The 15,000-nt window shown below is 41.8% G+C and overlaps 1 protein-coding gene across 1 annotated transcript in view; it reads left to right on the forward strand.

Annotated features, from left to right (window-relative positions):
• necab3 (N-terminal EF-hand calcium binding protein 3) overlaps positions 1-15,000 on the forward strand; it is a gene marked incomplete at its 5' end in the record, with an annotated part of 50,016 nt that overhangs the window by 28,208 nt on the left and 6,808 nt on the right. The window contains 4 exons of the mRNA XM_080425250.1: positions 5,340-5,449; positions 8,034-8,113; positions 10,480-10,533; positions 13,962-14,074. Of these exons, the coding sequence (XP_080281376.1) occupies positions 5,340-5,449; positions 8,034-8,113; positions 10,480-10,533; positions 13,962-14,074 (357 nt within the window). The remainder of the gene's footprint in view (positions 1-5,339; positions 5,450-8,033; positions 8,114-10,479; positions 10,534-13,961; positions 14,075-15,000) is intronic.

Below are 15,000 nucleotides of genomic sequence, written 5' to 3' on the forward strand. Positions count from 1 at the left end.
GTAGGATCAGTAAAGGTCTACACCTATCACAGACCAGGGTGACATTTAAAGTGCATGTCAATAACTTGTGATAATACAAATACATAGTGAGTGCACTGCACATCATCTCTGAATCAATGTAGTTCACATCCCCCTAGTGACTGTCCATGTAATTCCCCAGACTCCCCATGGCTACCACATTAATTAATTGAGTCGCTGCCATGAGAATAAATCTGTTTTCTGCTCATTAGTTTTTAATTCGGGGTTATCTACTGTAGCGGAGACCCAAAAGATTAATTTGTCGTCTCCCTGGGATCTAAACTTACCAGAAATGGATTATGAATGAATCACTTAAGCACTAATAGTGAAAATAGCCGATCTACAATATATTGCACAGGTGACAGCACACTGCCCTATGGTGTACCAAGAGAGGTAAAGCATTTAGGGCTTTAAAAACAAGCAGTGAGATAAAACTCACAGGTAACCCGGTGAGGACAGAGAGAGAGAGCTTTTAAGCTACAAACAACTCATTATAGTGTGCTCTCCCGCAGAGACAGTGAAAAGGAGGTGTGTGTGTGTGTGTGTATGTGTGTGTGTGTGTGTGTGTGCGCGTGTGCGTGCGTGTGCGTGTGTGTGGAGGGGGGGGGGGGTGGTGCTTAAAGAGAGTAAGAGATAGGAAAAAGAAATATCCGTTAACTTAATTTATAGCTCTTTTCATTAGTAGGCTGGCTGCAAAGGCTGCACACAGTCTCTCTCTCTCTCTCTCTCTCTCTCTCTCTCTCTCTCTCTCTCTCTCTCTCTCTCTCTCTCTCTCTCTCTCTCTCGTTGTTGCCTACTCTTACCCTTTGAGATCTGCCCACAAGGAAATCCAAAATCCATGTAATTAGCACAAGAAGAATATGCAATCTTGTGCTTGTTGTGTTTTACAACGCTCCAGATGCATAATACAGAATGATTAAAAGTGTTGCTATGGCATTGTCTGTCCCTCTTGCAGAGCGATAAGCAAATTGTAGTGGGTCCAGGATATCTGCTTACATGAGTGCATAAAGTGGGTTTTGGTAATCCTCTGAAGTGATTTAGCTATAGTACCAACGAGGGGATTGAAATTGGCCTATAGTCATTAGGAGAAGATGGATGAGGGACTGAGAGAATGGGGGACCATGATTGATTGTTTTCCACAGTGATGAGACCACCTGGGTATCCAGTGAGCATTGGAAGAGGGATTAAAAAATCCTACTCAGTTGGGCCGATCAGTGTTTCAACACCCTGATATCGATGTAATCGGTATTCATGTGTTAGTTAGTGCTCTGCTCTCAAAGATGCGCTTCACTGCCTCTTCCTTGATGATGAGTGAGCGTGTGTTTGTTTTCCATTCCGGCAATGACAGTCTCTTGCCAAACAGTGATGTTTATCGCCGACCCCTGTCTTGAAGCAGTGAAAAATGCAGTCCATCTCCTGTATTTCCTTTCTTTCATGCAGACTTTTTCTAGTTTATTACCTATACTTTAACCCTGTAGTCACCCAAGGCTTGTTGTTTGGACAAACTCTGCTGACCCTTGTTGCAATAACCACACCCACACAGACATCCATATAGCCTTAGACTTCTGTCATGTCATTTAAATGGGCAGAACAATCCTCAGAGTCATTCCAAGATGTACAGTCAAATTACACCTTCAGGGTCTCAAAACTGTCCTCATCCCATCTGTCTGGAGCTGCTTTTCCACAGGCTTCTCCTTATTCAGAACCTGTCTGTAGACAGGCCTAAGAAGGACAGTTTTGTTGTCTGAGACACGCTTTAACTTACAGTAGGCCTACTTCTCTTACTCTGTATCTGTACCTTAACTGCTGTGTTGCTTCTGGCGACTGAATCCCTCCCACAGGACCAATATAAGGTCTATTTATCTAAAACCAAAGGAGTATATATTTTTTTAAGAAGGAGATGCCACAGTAAACGTTCTAAGCCTTCCTCCTCCACACTGGGAGGGAAACGGCAGCCAAAGGTTCGATGGAATGCATTTTCACATGTGGGTGCCATGACGTCTTTTCCTTTGCGTCTTATGAGCAGTCAGGTTCTTTTGCAACCTGCCTGCATACATGCATGCCACATGATGTCAGTGTGATGTGGTCTGATCTACAGTATATGAAAGATACTGTCTTATCACTATTTACTTGTTTTTTTTATTTATTTGATAGATATAAATATTTATCTGTGAGAAGTGGGAACTCGCAGGGAAGATAGAAGGGGCACAGGGAGTCAGGGACACAATATCAGCGGTACAGATCTTCTTCCTCGCCACTCTTGTTTGTTTTGCATCACCTGTCATTTATCATGACACACACGCCCCCTCCTTGCTCTGTGCCTGTAGTTTCTCTGCAGCTGTCTATGCACGTGGTAGTAAATCCGTCTGGGCAAATATCATGGGGCTGGGAATCAGGGTCGCTGGTTCACCCCCCGGTCTGCCCAGTCTACATGTATGTGTCGAGGTGTACCTGAGCAAGAGACTTAACTCCTAACCACTTCCTGGATGTTGTAATAGTTAGAATGGGTAAATGCAGAGGATACATTTAACGATATATATGATTCTACAAATGCCTTCTAAATTTGTAGTTCTCAAACTTTTTCGTGCCAATGACCGCCAAATTGATATATATTTATATATATTGGCCGCGGACCCCCAACTGAAAATGCTCTGTGCCAGGGACCCCCCGAAGAGAAGATGAGATCAAAATGATTCATATTCATATTTTTCAAATATTTTCATAAATGGCAGATGTACAAGCTCGCAGCGAAGCACAAAGTCACGTGCTGTGAGCTTGTATATCTGCTATTTTTGAATAGCCAACGCTAAAATCTAAAACGACACAAACGCTTTCCCGGTTTTAATGGGTCAACGTGAGTGAAAATGTGCAGTGATAAACAAATACCCCAAAGGAGTGGGGGGGACAAAGTTATTATTATTCTCAGAGTTCAGCACAGTCCCATTAAGTCATTAATTAACTACGCTATGATGTACAAACAAGAAATGATAAGAAAAATATAAACTGTGCTGCTGGAGACGCCACGATGCAGCACTGTGCGGTTTGTCCCTCCATCTGCTCTCTCTCACTCTTCTGCCAATTTTCCTCCACCCTGCCATTTCCCTCTCTTTGGGTCCTATTTTTGGGAAGGCACATTGCCGTGAGTAAGGCATGCTGTGGACGGCCAAATTGTCAATTTCCCAAATTGCAGTGGTGTGTGTGTTTTTCCCCCTGCTTCGTGTGCTTGGTATTTTGTGGACTCACCGTGCACCGGTGTGGGAGGAGAGGTGCAGTGGGCTGTGTGTGTGTCGTTTGGTAATCTCTCAAAACAGATTAGCACCGCCGCCCTAAACATGTAGTGTTGTTGTTAGTGGGAATAAACACAGAAGCATGCCCGGGAGGAAGTGGGCTAAGAAAGGGGAGGAGCCAAACCGAGCTCCTGTTTCTACACAAAAAAATGAGGTGCTGGCCCCAGAGGCAAAAACAAAGGAGGGGGAAAAAACATTTCCTTTTTTTCTTTTACTGAATGGGTTCCCAGATTGGTCATTTGCAAAAGAGCGGAGAACTGCAATTTCCATTCTTTGCACCGTCCGCTGCCCGCCTGCTTGGACCAGGTCTACTGGCATACAGCGAGGCGTGTACTGTGCTTGTCCATTGCTATTTTCATCACTTTAGTTGGTGGAGGCACTAGGGCTGCAGCTATCGAATTGACATGAAAATGTTCAATTCATTTTTATAGCTAAATCGATTAGTCTGAATTAACCACTTAAGCGCTATTAGAATAACGGTGTCCTGCAAAAATAGGGAAAATAGCCGATCTACAAGCTCACAACGCATCGCAACGTGTTGTGAGCTTGTAGATCTGCTATTTTCCCTATTTTTTGTAAATCGATTAATTCATTTAAATTGATTATTTTTTATAATCACTTAAATCGATTAGTTCGATTTAACTGTTGCACCGCTAGGTGGCACACACCCATAGACGTCTGGGTGTGTTTTACACTGACAGCTATTCCATTTCACTGACTATTGTCTCATCATAACACGGATCAGGTATGCACAGATATAAAGAGTTACTGCTGCCTGGACCTCCGAGGCCGACATCTGTTTTACTACGTTTTTACTTTATTAAGATGTCCGTCCACATAGTTTATCTGGTGACTTTGGGCTTATGATTTAGTCGTGGCCATCTGTCTGAGGTACCGTGGATTCACTGTTGGCGACTCTACTGCCTCCTGCACAAGGACATCATAACTTTGCTCTTGGGAGAAATTACATTTTGCTGCTGTCGGGCAGAAACCTTTTATCGCCTTCAGTTCAGTACTTAGTCGTTCAAGAGCGATGCAAAAGAGTAGCGAAAACTGCAGCGCTTGTAGATCTGCTATTTTTGCAGAATTCAGAAAATAAAAGTAAAGTAAAAGGTTTATAAATATTGAACCAATGAAAACTAAACAGCCTGTGATTAAATAATGACTACATTGGAATAACTTTTTGCCATTTCCTGAAAAGTAAAGGTTGTTTTACGCCCCAACAGCTACGATTTTCCTTCCTCCATGACACTGTGGAAACGGCCACTATGCCGTTGCACTGAGCACAGATCCACTGCAGTCCGTCCACCATGTTCACCTGCCCAGTGGTGGAAAGTAACTAAGTACATTTACTCAAGTACTGTACTTAAGTACAATTTTGAGGAACTTTTACTTTACTGGAGTATTTCCAGTTTTCAGTACTTTTACTTCTACTTCTACAAAACATACAGTAACCACTTCGGCCCAATATACATTTCGGAAGTTTAAAAATAGCCGATCTACAAGCTCACAATGTGTCGCGATGCGACGCATTGTGAGCTTGTAGATCGGCTATTTTCAAAAGATTTGTATACATTTGAAAACTTGTGATTGGACATTCTGCATAATGAGTACTTTCTACTTTTAGTACTTTAAGTACATTGTTATGCCAATACTTTTGTACTTTTACTCAAGTAAATTTTGATTACCTGACTCTTACTTGTAAGTTAACAGAGTGCTTCTACATTGCAGTATCGATACTTTTACTTAAGTAAGAAATGTGAGTACTTTTTCCACCACGCTGTTCACTCTGTTTCAAAACAGGGCCCTCCCTCTCTAGCCATCTCTTTCCCTATCTCTTTCTGTCTGTCTCTCTCCATACCCTGGCTTCCTAGCTCTATTCAATTCCACCAACTTAATACTGCCTGTGCTATTCCTCCAATTGTTTTTAACATTCACTCTGACAGTTAACCTCCTCTCCTTTTTTCCCTTGACACTAACTCATCTCTCCGGGGCCTCAAACTGTGCCATCGCTGCCACTCTGCGGCATAGCAGGGGCGAGGTGGAGGCACCCGAGCTGACAGCGCTACAAAGGAACGACAAGCCTAGCTGTGGACGCAGGGCACAGAACAGCCTGTGTCTGTCGCCATCAGATCTGACTACAGGTAACACACACATCCCACAGAATGTGACTATAGGAGGACGGATGTGGCTCCTATAGACGCTGATGAATATGAATGATTTTCTACTGTTATCAGGGCCGGCTTAAGCCTTCGTGGTGCCCGGTGCTTGGACCCGGTTTCGTGCCCCCCGGGACCGTTTTGTCAGCGGGGGTGGGGGGATCTGCAGCGCGGAAAACAATGGCGCTTCACCGGCGCGTTTCAATGTTTTAGCGCTCCTTTAGCAGCCGCTGCTTCAATATTTGAAGCAGCGGCTCAATTTTTTTTCCCCACGCCGTTTGGTGCCCCCCCCAAGGTTGGTACCCTGTGCTTCAGCATAGTTGGATAAGCCATGCCTGACTGTTATTGTTCATGTGTGGAACTCCATACTGTAGTGGCTGTGCTGTACATCCGTGTTGATTTTGACAGTAAATATTAGATTTAGTTTTAGTCATAGTCTTTTGAATAAAATCCCATTTAGTTTTTGTCACATTTTAGTCATCCGAAGATTTTAGTTTTTTTCTCGTTTTAGTCGACTAGATATCATAAGATTATAGTCGACTAAATCTACAGTTGATTTAGTCGACTAAAATGTATTTTGGCGGGCCTTCATGGCGTCGTAATGGCTGCTTTTACAATTGGTTGCATGCTGAAAATAGCCAATCTACAAGCTCACAACGCGTCGCACTGCGACGCGTTGTGAGCTTGTAGATCTGCTATTTTCAGAATGCAACACCCGAGCGCAACCAAACATAAAATGACTTGTCTTTTAGTTCTACTGGATCTCTTCTCCACTCCTCCCTCACTAACATTTTAGTCTAGTTTTTATTAGTTGACAAAATTGTCAATATAATTTTTCTTAGTTTTAGTCATCGTGGCTTAGATTTTATTTAGTTTTTATTTCGTTTTCGTCAGTGGAAAAAGGTAGTCGACGTCATAGTTTTAGTCGATGAAGTCAACACTGCGGTACATAAACATTCGCTCAGTGTTTCGCTCACTTTCAACATGCCATCCGTATTTTGGACATGTCAAGCGAAAGTTACCGAGCCATTTTCAACCATTTTCAAATAAAGGGAAAATAACGGAACGACAATCGATTGATTGATCATTACATTTTATTAAGCAGTAATTGTCTCCGCCAGGCCGAAAGGCATGGCGAGAGAGTATGTTTTACCCCCTGTCCGTCCGTCCATCCGTCCGTCCGTCCGTGTGTCCGTCCGTGTGTCCGTCCGTCCGTCTGTCCATCTGTCTGCGAGCGGCTAATCTCCGGCACCGTTGGCCCGGCCGCTGCGAAACTATGCACACATACTCCCTGGATGCCAATTCAGAACCTCTGGCCAAAATGTTTTCACGCAAATCATTACCGCAAGTATCTCTATAGTCATGTGATCAACACGGATCTGCCTGATGTTCCATATTCCATCCTGATTGGCTAAGGTTGGCTTCCAAAGTTTGGAGGATTGGTCCATTTTGAACTAAATGCCTCAAATCATGAACGCAGCTTGCGATTTCCGTGAAATTTCACACGCACATTCCCACTAGGCCGAGGAAGAAATGCCACTTGAACATTTTTAAATCAGCCTCATGGTGGCGCTATAAAAGACCAAATTGCGTTGTTAACTGTAACTGCACCGATCTGCGTGAAACTTTGCACGCATACTCCCTAGAGGCCAAGGAAAAACATCTGCCCTGCATTTTTCACATTAGCCTTTTATAGCGCCACCAGGAGGCCGACTTATGTAAAATACATATTTTGAGATTAAGCCTTCAGATTTTATCCAAATGTCACGCAAATCGGTACACATGATCTCTATAGTCATGTGATCAAGATGGATCTGTTTGATTTTTCATATTCCATCCTGATTGGCTAACATTGACATCTAAAGTTTGCAGGAGTGGCCCGTTTTGAACAAAATGCTGCAAATCATGAACGCAGCGTCCGATTGCGGTGGAACTTTGCACGTACATTCACACTACGTTGAAGAACAAACGCCACCCTTTTAACATTGCCCTATTATAGCGCCACCAGGAGGCCGATTTTTCTTTTTTATATTACTCCTACAAATGTTGTCCAAACATCATGCAAATCAGTACACATTATCTCTATAGTCAAGTGATCAAGATGGTTCCGTACGATTTTTTATATTCCATCCTGACTGACAAATTCTGAACATTGCTGGCCCACAATAACCTACCTGACCTGGCGGAGACCTGTGCTCCGAGGAGCACTTTTTCTAGTTTACTGTGTAATGTAATTCGTTTTTCATCAGGGAATGGTTTGCAATGGTCCATGCATGGTTGCTTCCCGTGGCTGTCATTAGGGTTGTTCCACATAATCAATATTGGCAGAAAATATACTCTTGGCAGCATTATTCAACTAATGCACTCATGCACATGCCTTTTTGTAAAGCCAATTACTTATGTTGAGCCTCTTCTGCTCACTCTCTGACTAATATGAGAGAGAGAGAGAGAGAGAGAGAGAGAGAGAGAGAGAGAGAGAGAGAGAGAGAGAATCCTACATTCTGAACACTGAACACTGAACATTGTAAAAAAAAAAAAGACTGCTCTCTTCCACTGTGTGCATATCCAGGTGTGAGCGTGGAGAACGGTGAGACCTGGTGCTCTCAGGTCAACAGGCTGCAGCAGCTTCTGGACAAGCTGGAGTGTCAGGTATACTTAACATTCAGAAATGTGCTATGTTCAGTGGTGGAAAAAGTACTCAACTTCTTTACTTAAGTAAAAGTACCAATACTGCAATATAGAAATATTCTGTTACAAGTAAAAGTCCAGAATTCAAAATCTACTTGAGTAAAAGTACAAAAGTATTGGCATCAAAATGTACTTAAAGTACCAAAAGTAAAAGTACAAAAATGTTTGAAAATAGCAGATCTACAAGCTCACAACGTGTCGAGCTTGTAGATTGGCTTTTTTCAAATAGCCTATGTATAAAATAGGGCTAAAGTGGTTAATGTATGTTTCATAATATCATCATTTATATCTGAAAAGTAACTAGTAACTAAAGTTTTCAAATAATTGTAGTGGAGTAAAAGTACAATATTTGCCTCTGTAATGGAGTAGAGGTAAACGTATTGGAAATTGGACATACTCAAGTAAGGTACAAAAACCTCAAAATGTTACTTAAAGGGATACTTCACTTTCACATAAAATAAACATTAAAAAAATATATTTAAAAAAAATGAAAGAAGTTATGGCAAAATAAAGGCCCCCTCACACATTAGTAGGACACTCTAATGCGTGAGGGGGCCATGAATTTTCCATTACTTTTTTCATTTATTTTTAATATATTTTTTAAATGTTTATTTTATGTGAAAGTGAAGTATCCCTTTAAGTACAGTACTTAAGTAAATGTACTTAGTTACTTTCCACCACTGGTTATGTTGCACATGGTTCTTTTTGTGAGGCACGTGGTCTCGGTTAATCAAGAGTGGATACAACCCAAAGCTGATCTAAAAACGTACATTTTCCATTCAGCTTAAACTGACACTGAGACAGTCAGCGTTATAATGGATGTTCAGAATCAGAATCAATTTTACTTCCCATGATTACGTGTGTAAAGGAGTACATGAATAAAAGTTTGTGCAAGCTCTCAAGTCAACATTGGAATAGGCAAAGAGAGAATAGAGAAGAAAGGAACGCAGATCAAAAACAACAGGAAGGGAGTTGAGTTGAGTCAAATCAATATACAAATTCCAGTATACATACACGGTGCATGAATAAATGTAACCAGGTGCATTAAAAAGGTGCAATGCAAAGATGGCACTGTGGAGGGCAGAATGCTTCTTGTGCAGGTGGAAAACATGCCATGTGAGCAAAAGACAGAAAAGGAGCACAATCACAGAATGGAAAGTAACGCCACGGTACATTCTGCAAGGCGGAGGCTTACGCAGCGCTTCTCATTCACCTCTCTCCGCTTTCCCTGAACTATTCTGTCACGCTCTCTGGCTTCCCAATTCTGCGTGTCTCATTCCATAGTTTCTCTCTCTTCTATATTCGCACCCTATCTAACACCCTATATATATATGGCAATTTCTCTCCATGCATACCAGTGCTTCACTCCTTTTTCATTCTCTCTTGCACCTGTTTTTATTTCATTCTCCCATGTCTCCCCTGTCATCCCAAGGGAGAGTGGTGGGTGCTGGGGGGGGGGGGGGGGCGACAATATCAAAGCAAATCATAACCTACTGTACGGTATAGTGAGGTGCAATATCTACTGACAGATCTCTCTCACACAGCACAATAACCTTTATATCTAGCTTGTGCTCTGACTTTTCACATACTCATGATTCAGTCCTTCAGTCATGCCACATACAGTATGGTTGTGTGGATGTATATCAAAGTATGAGCATGCATCAGAAATGAAATCATCGTACTGGCGTACGAAATGTTATTTTTGGACACTTCCCGAGAAGGGTGGGCCCTTGTTAGCCTTCAACTTGATGCAGTTTCCTTATAGAGTTCAGTAAAACATGTATGGGTTGCCTTCCTCATCAAAAATACCATTGGAATCTCGACTAACTTATGTCACTGCTCAATAAATATTGAAATAAAGAATAGAGTGTGCCATCTTTGCATTCACTGCTGTGAGATGAAATATGGAAAGTAGGGAAAAAAAGGATAAATAATGGAATGGATGTACAGCCCATGACACATTAGTTCAAAACACAGCTGCATCCAGCACAGCCTCGTGAAATATTAGACCAAAAAGAGCATTCAACCGTGCACTGGCATCCCTATTTTGGGCATTTTTATAGTTGAAATATTTCAACAACAAAAAAGTGGTAAAAAAGCTAAAATAGACGATCTTTAAACTCACTGTGTGTGAAAATAATCTATAGTTGCAGCTCTAGATCGCTTAAAAGATAGTCTACATTGGGCTACACTGTTTAAAAGCAGAGGACAAAATCTCTCATACACAGTGAAGCCCTGAGCGTTCATTTAATTCTGAGAGTCTAATGGACCGTTACGGTCCATTTTTACACTTCTACTATTCTCATGTTATCACCTCTTCATTTCAGAGTCCGAAGTTGGAGCCACTGAAAGAAGACTCACTGGCCGGCACATACAAGTCTGTGAGTCATTGTGACATTATTTTCCCTGTATTACTGATATATGGATTAGGATTAGGAATTACATTGTAATTTTGCCGTTGCTTATAGGGTCAACCAATCTTTTATCAGAGGCATAGCTAAATATTCACTGCAATAGTACACAGTCAAATTTGTAGTTAATTTGATTTAACTTAACTTAAAACCGTAAAACCTGAAATGAGGTCTGAACATTTAAACCGTCTTCATACTTGGACAATATAGGCAAAACGCAAACTTATGTACAGTACTATCCCGTCTCCCAGCTAGACAGTTAAGCGTTGCTTGGCAACAGGAAAACATATTTTGTGTGAACCTCTTTGCATAGCAATATGTCCTGTTGAAATACAAGCAATACTTTCGAGGCATCTTGATGAAATACCGCCGTCAAGGTCAAGCTGTATTTTGAGAACATTGCATTACGGTGCGGAAATATTCCTACGCCTGAGACTACATCACAGCCATCGTCTCTCTCACCGTACAACACTCCCAGCTGCATACAAGCACTTAATTAGAGCGGAACATTAGTTAGAAGAGCCTGCACGGCCGTTGGATAATAATGCATTTGTATAAAGTGCACAACAGCCCCAGTGAAGTAATTGCGGTTTGCATGCTTATGAGGCATTATGCAAGCTTGTGAGCAAACAAGCAAGATGCATACATTAAGAGACCTGTCTTTGCATCTTAAACTTTTGGAGTACAGCACTGTTTTGTATGTATTTTAGTCCCTATTCGATCAACTGATATTCAGTTAATTTATTGGACAATTGAAGTAATGACAGCAGAGGTCGTTCAAGTCCATTGAGTCCATTAGTAGATCAGGTGGTTCTCAAAGTGGGGTCCGGGGACCCCCAGGGGTCCTTGAGGGGGTTCCAGGGGGTCCCCAGCAAAGTTGGTTAATATAAAAATCACTTTAACCCCTATTTTATACATCAGCTATTTGCATTGTTCTCGAGTAGGTTTATATAACAAGTCATACGTTGTTTAAAAATGTATACTTACAGCTTTAAACATTCCACATGTGACATAAAGATATGTGTAAAGGACAATGTTGGAGGGAACCTACTATATAAACCAACTATTACGAGACTTGTACCAGTGGGATGTGAATGTGCAGTGCATTATGCTTTGAGAAGTAAGAATCCTTTAGCTGCTAAAGATAAGTCTGTGACTCAGCAAGACAGAAGTAACTATAGGAGAAGACTCACTTTTTACTGCATGCACCAATGGCAATCACATTTAGCATTTTTGTATCTGTTAAACTAGTCAAAGATTTTGCCAGTCTAGAGACACATTTTGTATGAAAGTATTCCTTTCATTCTCAACGGCTGCACCAGTACAAAGAAAGGGTCGAAGCAGAATATAAATGCATAAATGACACTTCTAAAATCCGTCACTTGAGAGGTATCATGGCAACACAGTTACTTTGGTGCTGATGAAATTTCAACACTTGTGGCCCTATTTTGGGGGAAACAGGCGAACCGGTGTGAAGTGCAGTCAACAGTGTGGCAGGTGGTCAGGTGTGATTGCAGGTGTGATTGCAATCATCTGTCGCCACGACAGATGGATTTGGTATTTTTTTGGACTGGAAAAGGGCAAGAAACGTGGTAAAGTGGCGAGGTAGGATGGATTACACTGAGCTGCTGTTTGGCAGAAAACCTTGTATCCCCACATTTCAACTTTTTATGTTTTTGTCATAATTTAACGCCCTACTTCGCCATACTACAGTGTCACACAAAAGTAGCAAAAATATAGCTGATCTAGAAGCTCACGACGTGTTGTGAGCTTTAGATCGTAGATTTGTTTATAGTGAAAGTTACAGTGGTTAGATCTGTGGGTATACTGAACCATTGAAAAGTATTGGATCCATTGGATTGGAAAAAGGTTATTTTTTTCCATTTTCTGAAAAGTAACAGTTTTGGACGTTATTGTCGGTTTCCACCCGACAATGACGATATATTGTCAGTGGGTGTGTTGCAGGTGGATTCAATCATGACCAATCAAATGATCACTTTTCATTACCTTTGAGAGCTGGTAATTTCCACACTGTTGTGGAAGCAAAGACTCGGAAACTGAATTTCTCCCAAGAGCAAACAAATGTCTTTGTGGGGGTGCACAGTCATCAACAACAAACCTACGGCACTTCACACAGGCAGCCAAAAGAAGATGATGCATTCTCTGGAGGAAATGCATTTAATATGTATGACTCTGGTCCTCTGAGAAGCATTTCTCAGTTGATCCCAGTTCATATCAACCCAATTCATAATCTCCAGATAAACAACGTGGGTGGACAAAACTGCGTGGTCCTTGGCAGACATCTGCTAGAATCCCCAGAAGTAAAGATTTGAGTTAAAAATGTTTGCTTTAAAATAAATATATTTATTATATATTAAATATATTTGAATATATATAATCAAAGATTTGCGTGGCACTCGGCACTCGGTGCTGCGTTATGAGCTTGTAGATCTGCTATTTTTGAATAGCCCGAAGAAATCTAAAATGACACTGATGCGTTCCCGGTCTTAATGGATAAAACACAACATAATAGAACTTTTTGTACTTTGACTTAAGTAAGATTTAAGGGGAGAAAGAAAGGAGAGAAATAAAGGGGTGTGAGGGATCGTTGTGAGATACAGCGCTCACAACTGTGAACAGCTGTTCGCAGATTGGCATGAGGGGCGGTGTTGTCATCTGGCTTGATTATAGACAGGTGTGTGATTAGCATGAGGTTCGGTGTTGTCATCTGGCTTGATTGTAGACATGCGCGGTTGTTATTAGGCACGCAAACTCCATGAAGCATGATTTTAGAGATGTCTGTCTGGGTGTGCCTCCACTAACTAAATTGTGCCAAAAATAGCAATTGGAGAGCTGATCCAAGCAGGCAGGTGGCGTACAGCACAAAGCGTGGTCCTTTATGACCTCCAAATTGCAGTGCTCTGCTGATTTGCAAACCTATTGCACACCTCTCCTCCCACACCGGCACATGGCAACATACGTAGGCGAAGGAAAACACACATAGGCAAGGGCAAACACGCCACTTCAACTCCAGACATTGTCAAGTCGCATATCCACTGCATGTCTTCCCCAAAATAGGGCCTTTTTTCAAGTTAATCATAAAATCAAGTTGATTTCATGATTAACCATATGAACCCTAGTGTCCCTATTCTGGCCATGGAAATTGGCGACCATCTGGCAAAAATGGTCGCCAATCACGTGGTGAGCTTGTATATTGGCTATTTCAGCTAAGAGATCTGGTGTAGAGGAGAAAGGGGAGGGGACCAAATACAGTATAGACCCCTTGGGGACCCCCGTCAACAAAGTATATTGATTTTAAATGGTTAGGTGCTGCCTAGGTCCATGGCGTCTCACCCCATTCTTCTGTCTCATCTTGCCATTGCCTGGGTGCCAACCAGAACATCCTGCTGGTCCAGAGGCAGATGACAGTGGCAGAGGAACACCTGGAAGACTTCCGTAACGTTCTGAAGAGCTACAGCGACGCCACCAACACCCACTCCGACAACCTGCAGTGAGTGGATAGATTTTTCTTTTCTCCAGGCATTACTATTACTTCAACAAATGCTTGGTTTTAGGTATACAGTAGTAGAAAGGTGGATAATGTTTGTTGTTGTTGTTTTTTTTTTGGGGGGGGGCATTAGGGATGATTGGGTGCATACCCGCCATTCCGACATCCCACCATTCCGACATCCCGCCATTCCGACGTATCACCATTCCGACATACCACCATTCCGACATACCGCCATTCCGACATTTAGTCCCGCCATTCCGACAGTCCATAAATCCCAACTTCATTTTCATGGCTATATATATATATATATATATATATATATATATATATATATATATATATAGTTAAAATTACATTATTGGATATATATATAAGGGGTGGCTTTAGGCAGGCTGGCTGGCTCCAGGCAGGCTCTCGGCTGGCTCTATAGGCAGGCTGCCTGGCTCGAGGCTGTCTAGATTGTCTAGATTCTTTCCATGCCAAAGTGACTGAATAATAATAATATTAATAAATTAATAAATAAATGCTTTCTATTTGAAATAAATGTTGTATTGTCTTTATTTATTTCTCTCTCTCTCTCTCTCTCTCTCTCTCTCTCTCTCTCTCTCTCTCTCTCTCTCTCTCTCTCTCTCTCTCTGTCGAAATGCCAAAGCTGAGCAGCTTTGGCTATTTTCTATGGAATGCCAAAGCTGCCGTATCTAGATATAAATAAATAAATAAATAAATGAATTTATTTATTTTAGGGGCGTGGTTCTCACACAGCGACTGACGTAGACGGAAGTGAAATGAAGGGGCGGGGCCTCCATCTAAACTAGCTTGCGGGGGCGGGGTTTTCCAAGAGCTGGCGTGGGATCCATAATAACGCGGCATGGCGACCAGCTTGTAGATCTGCTATTTTCAAATGGCCGAAATGTACACACACACAC

The sequence above is a fragment of the Gymnoscopelus braueri genome, assembly GCF_963280865.1.
Source record: "Gymnoscopelus braueri genome assembly, chromosome: 3".
Classification (NCBI taxonomy): Eukaryota; Metazoa; Chordata; class Actinopteri; order Myctophiformes; family Myctophidae; genus Gymnoscopelus; species Gymnoscopelus braueri.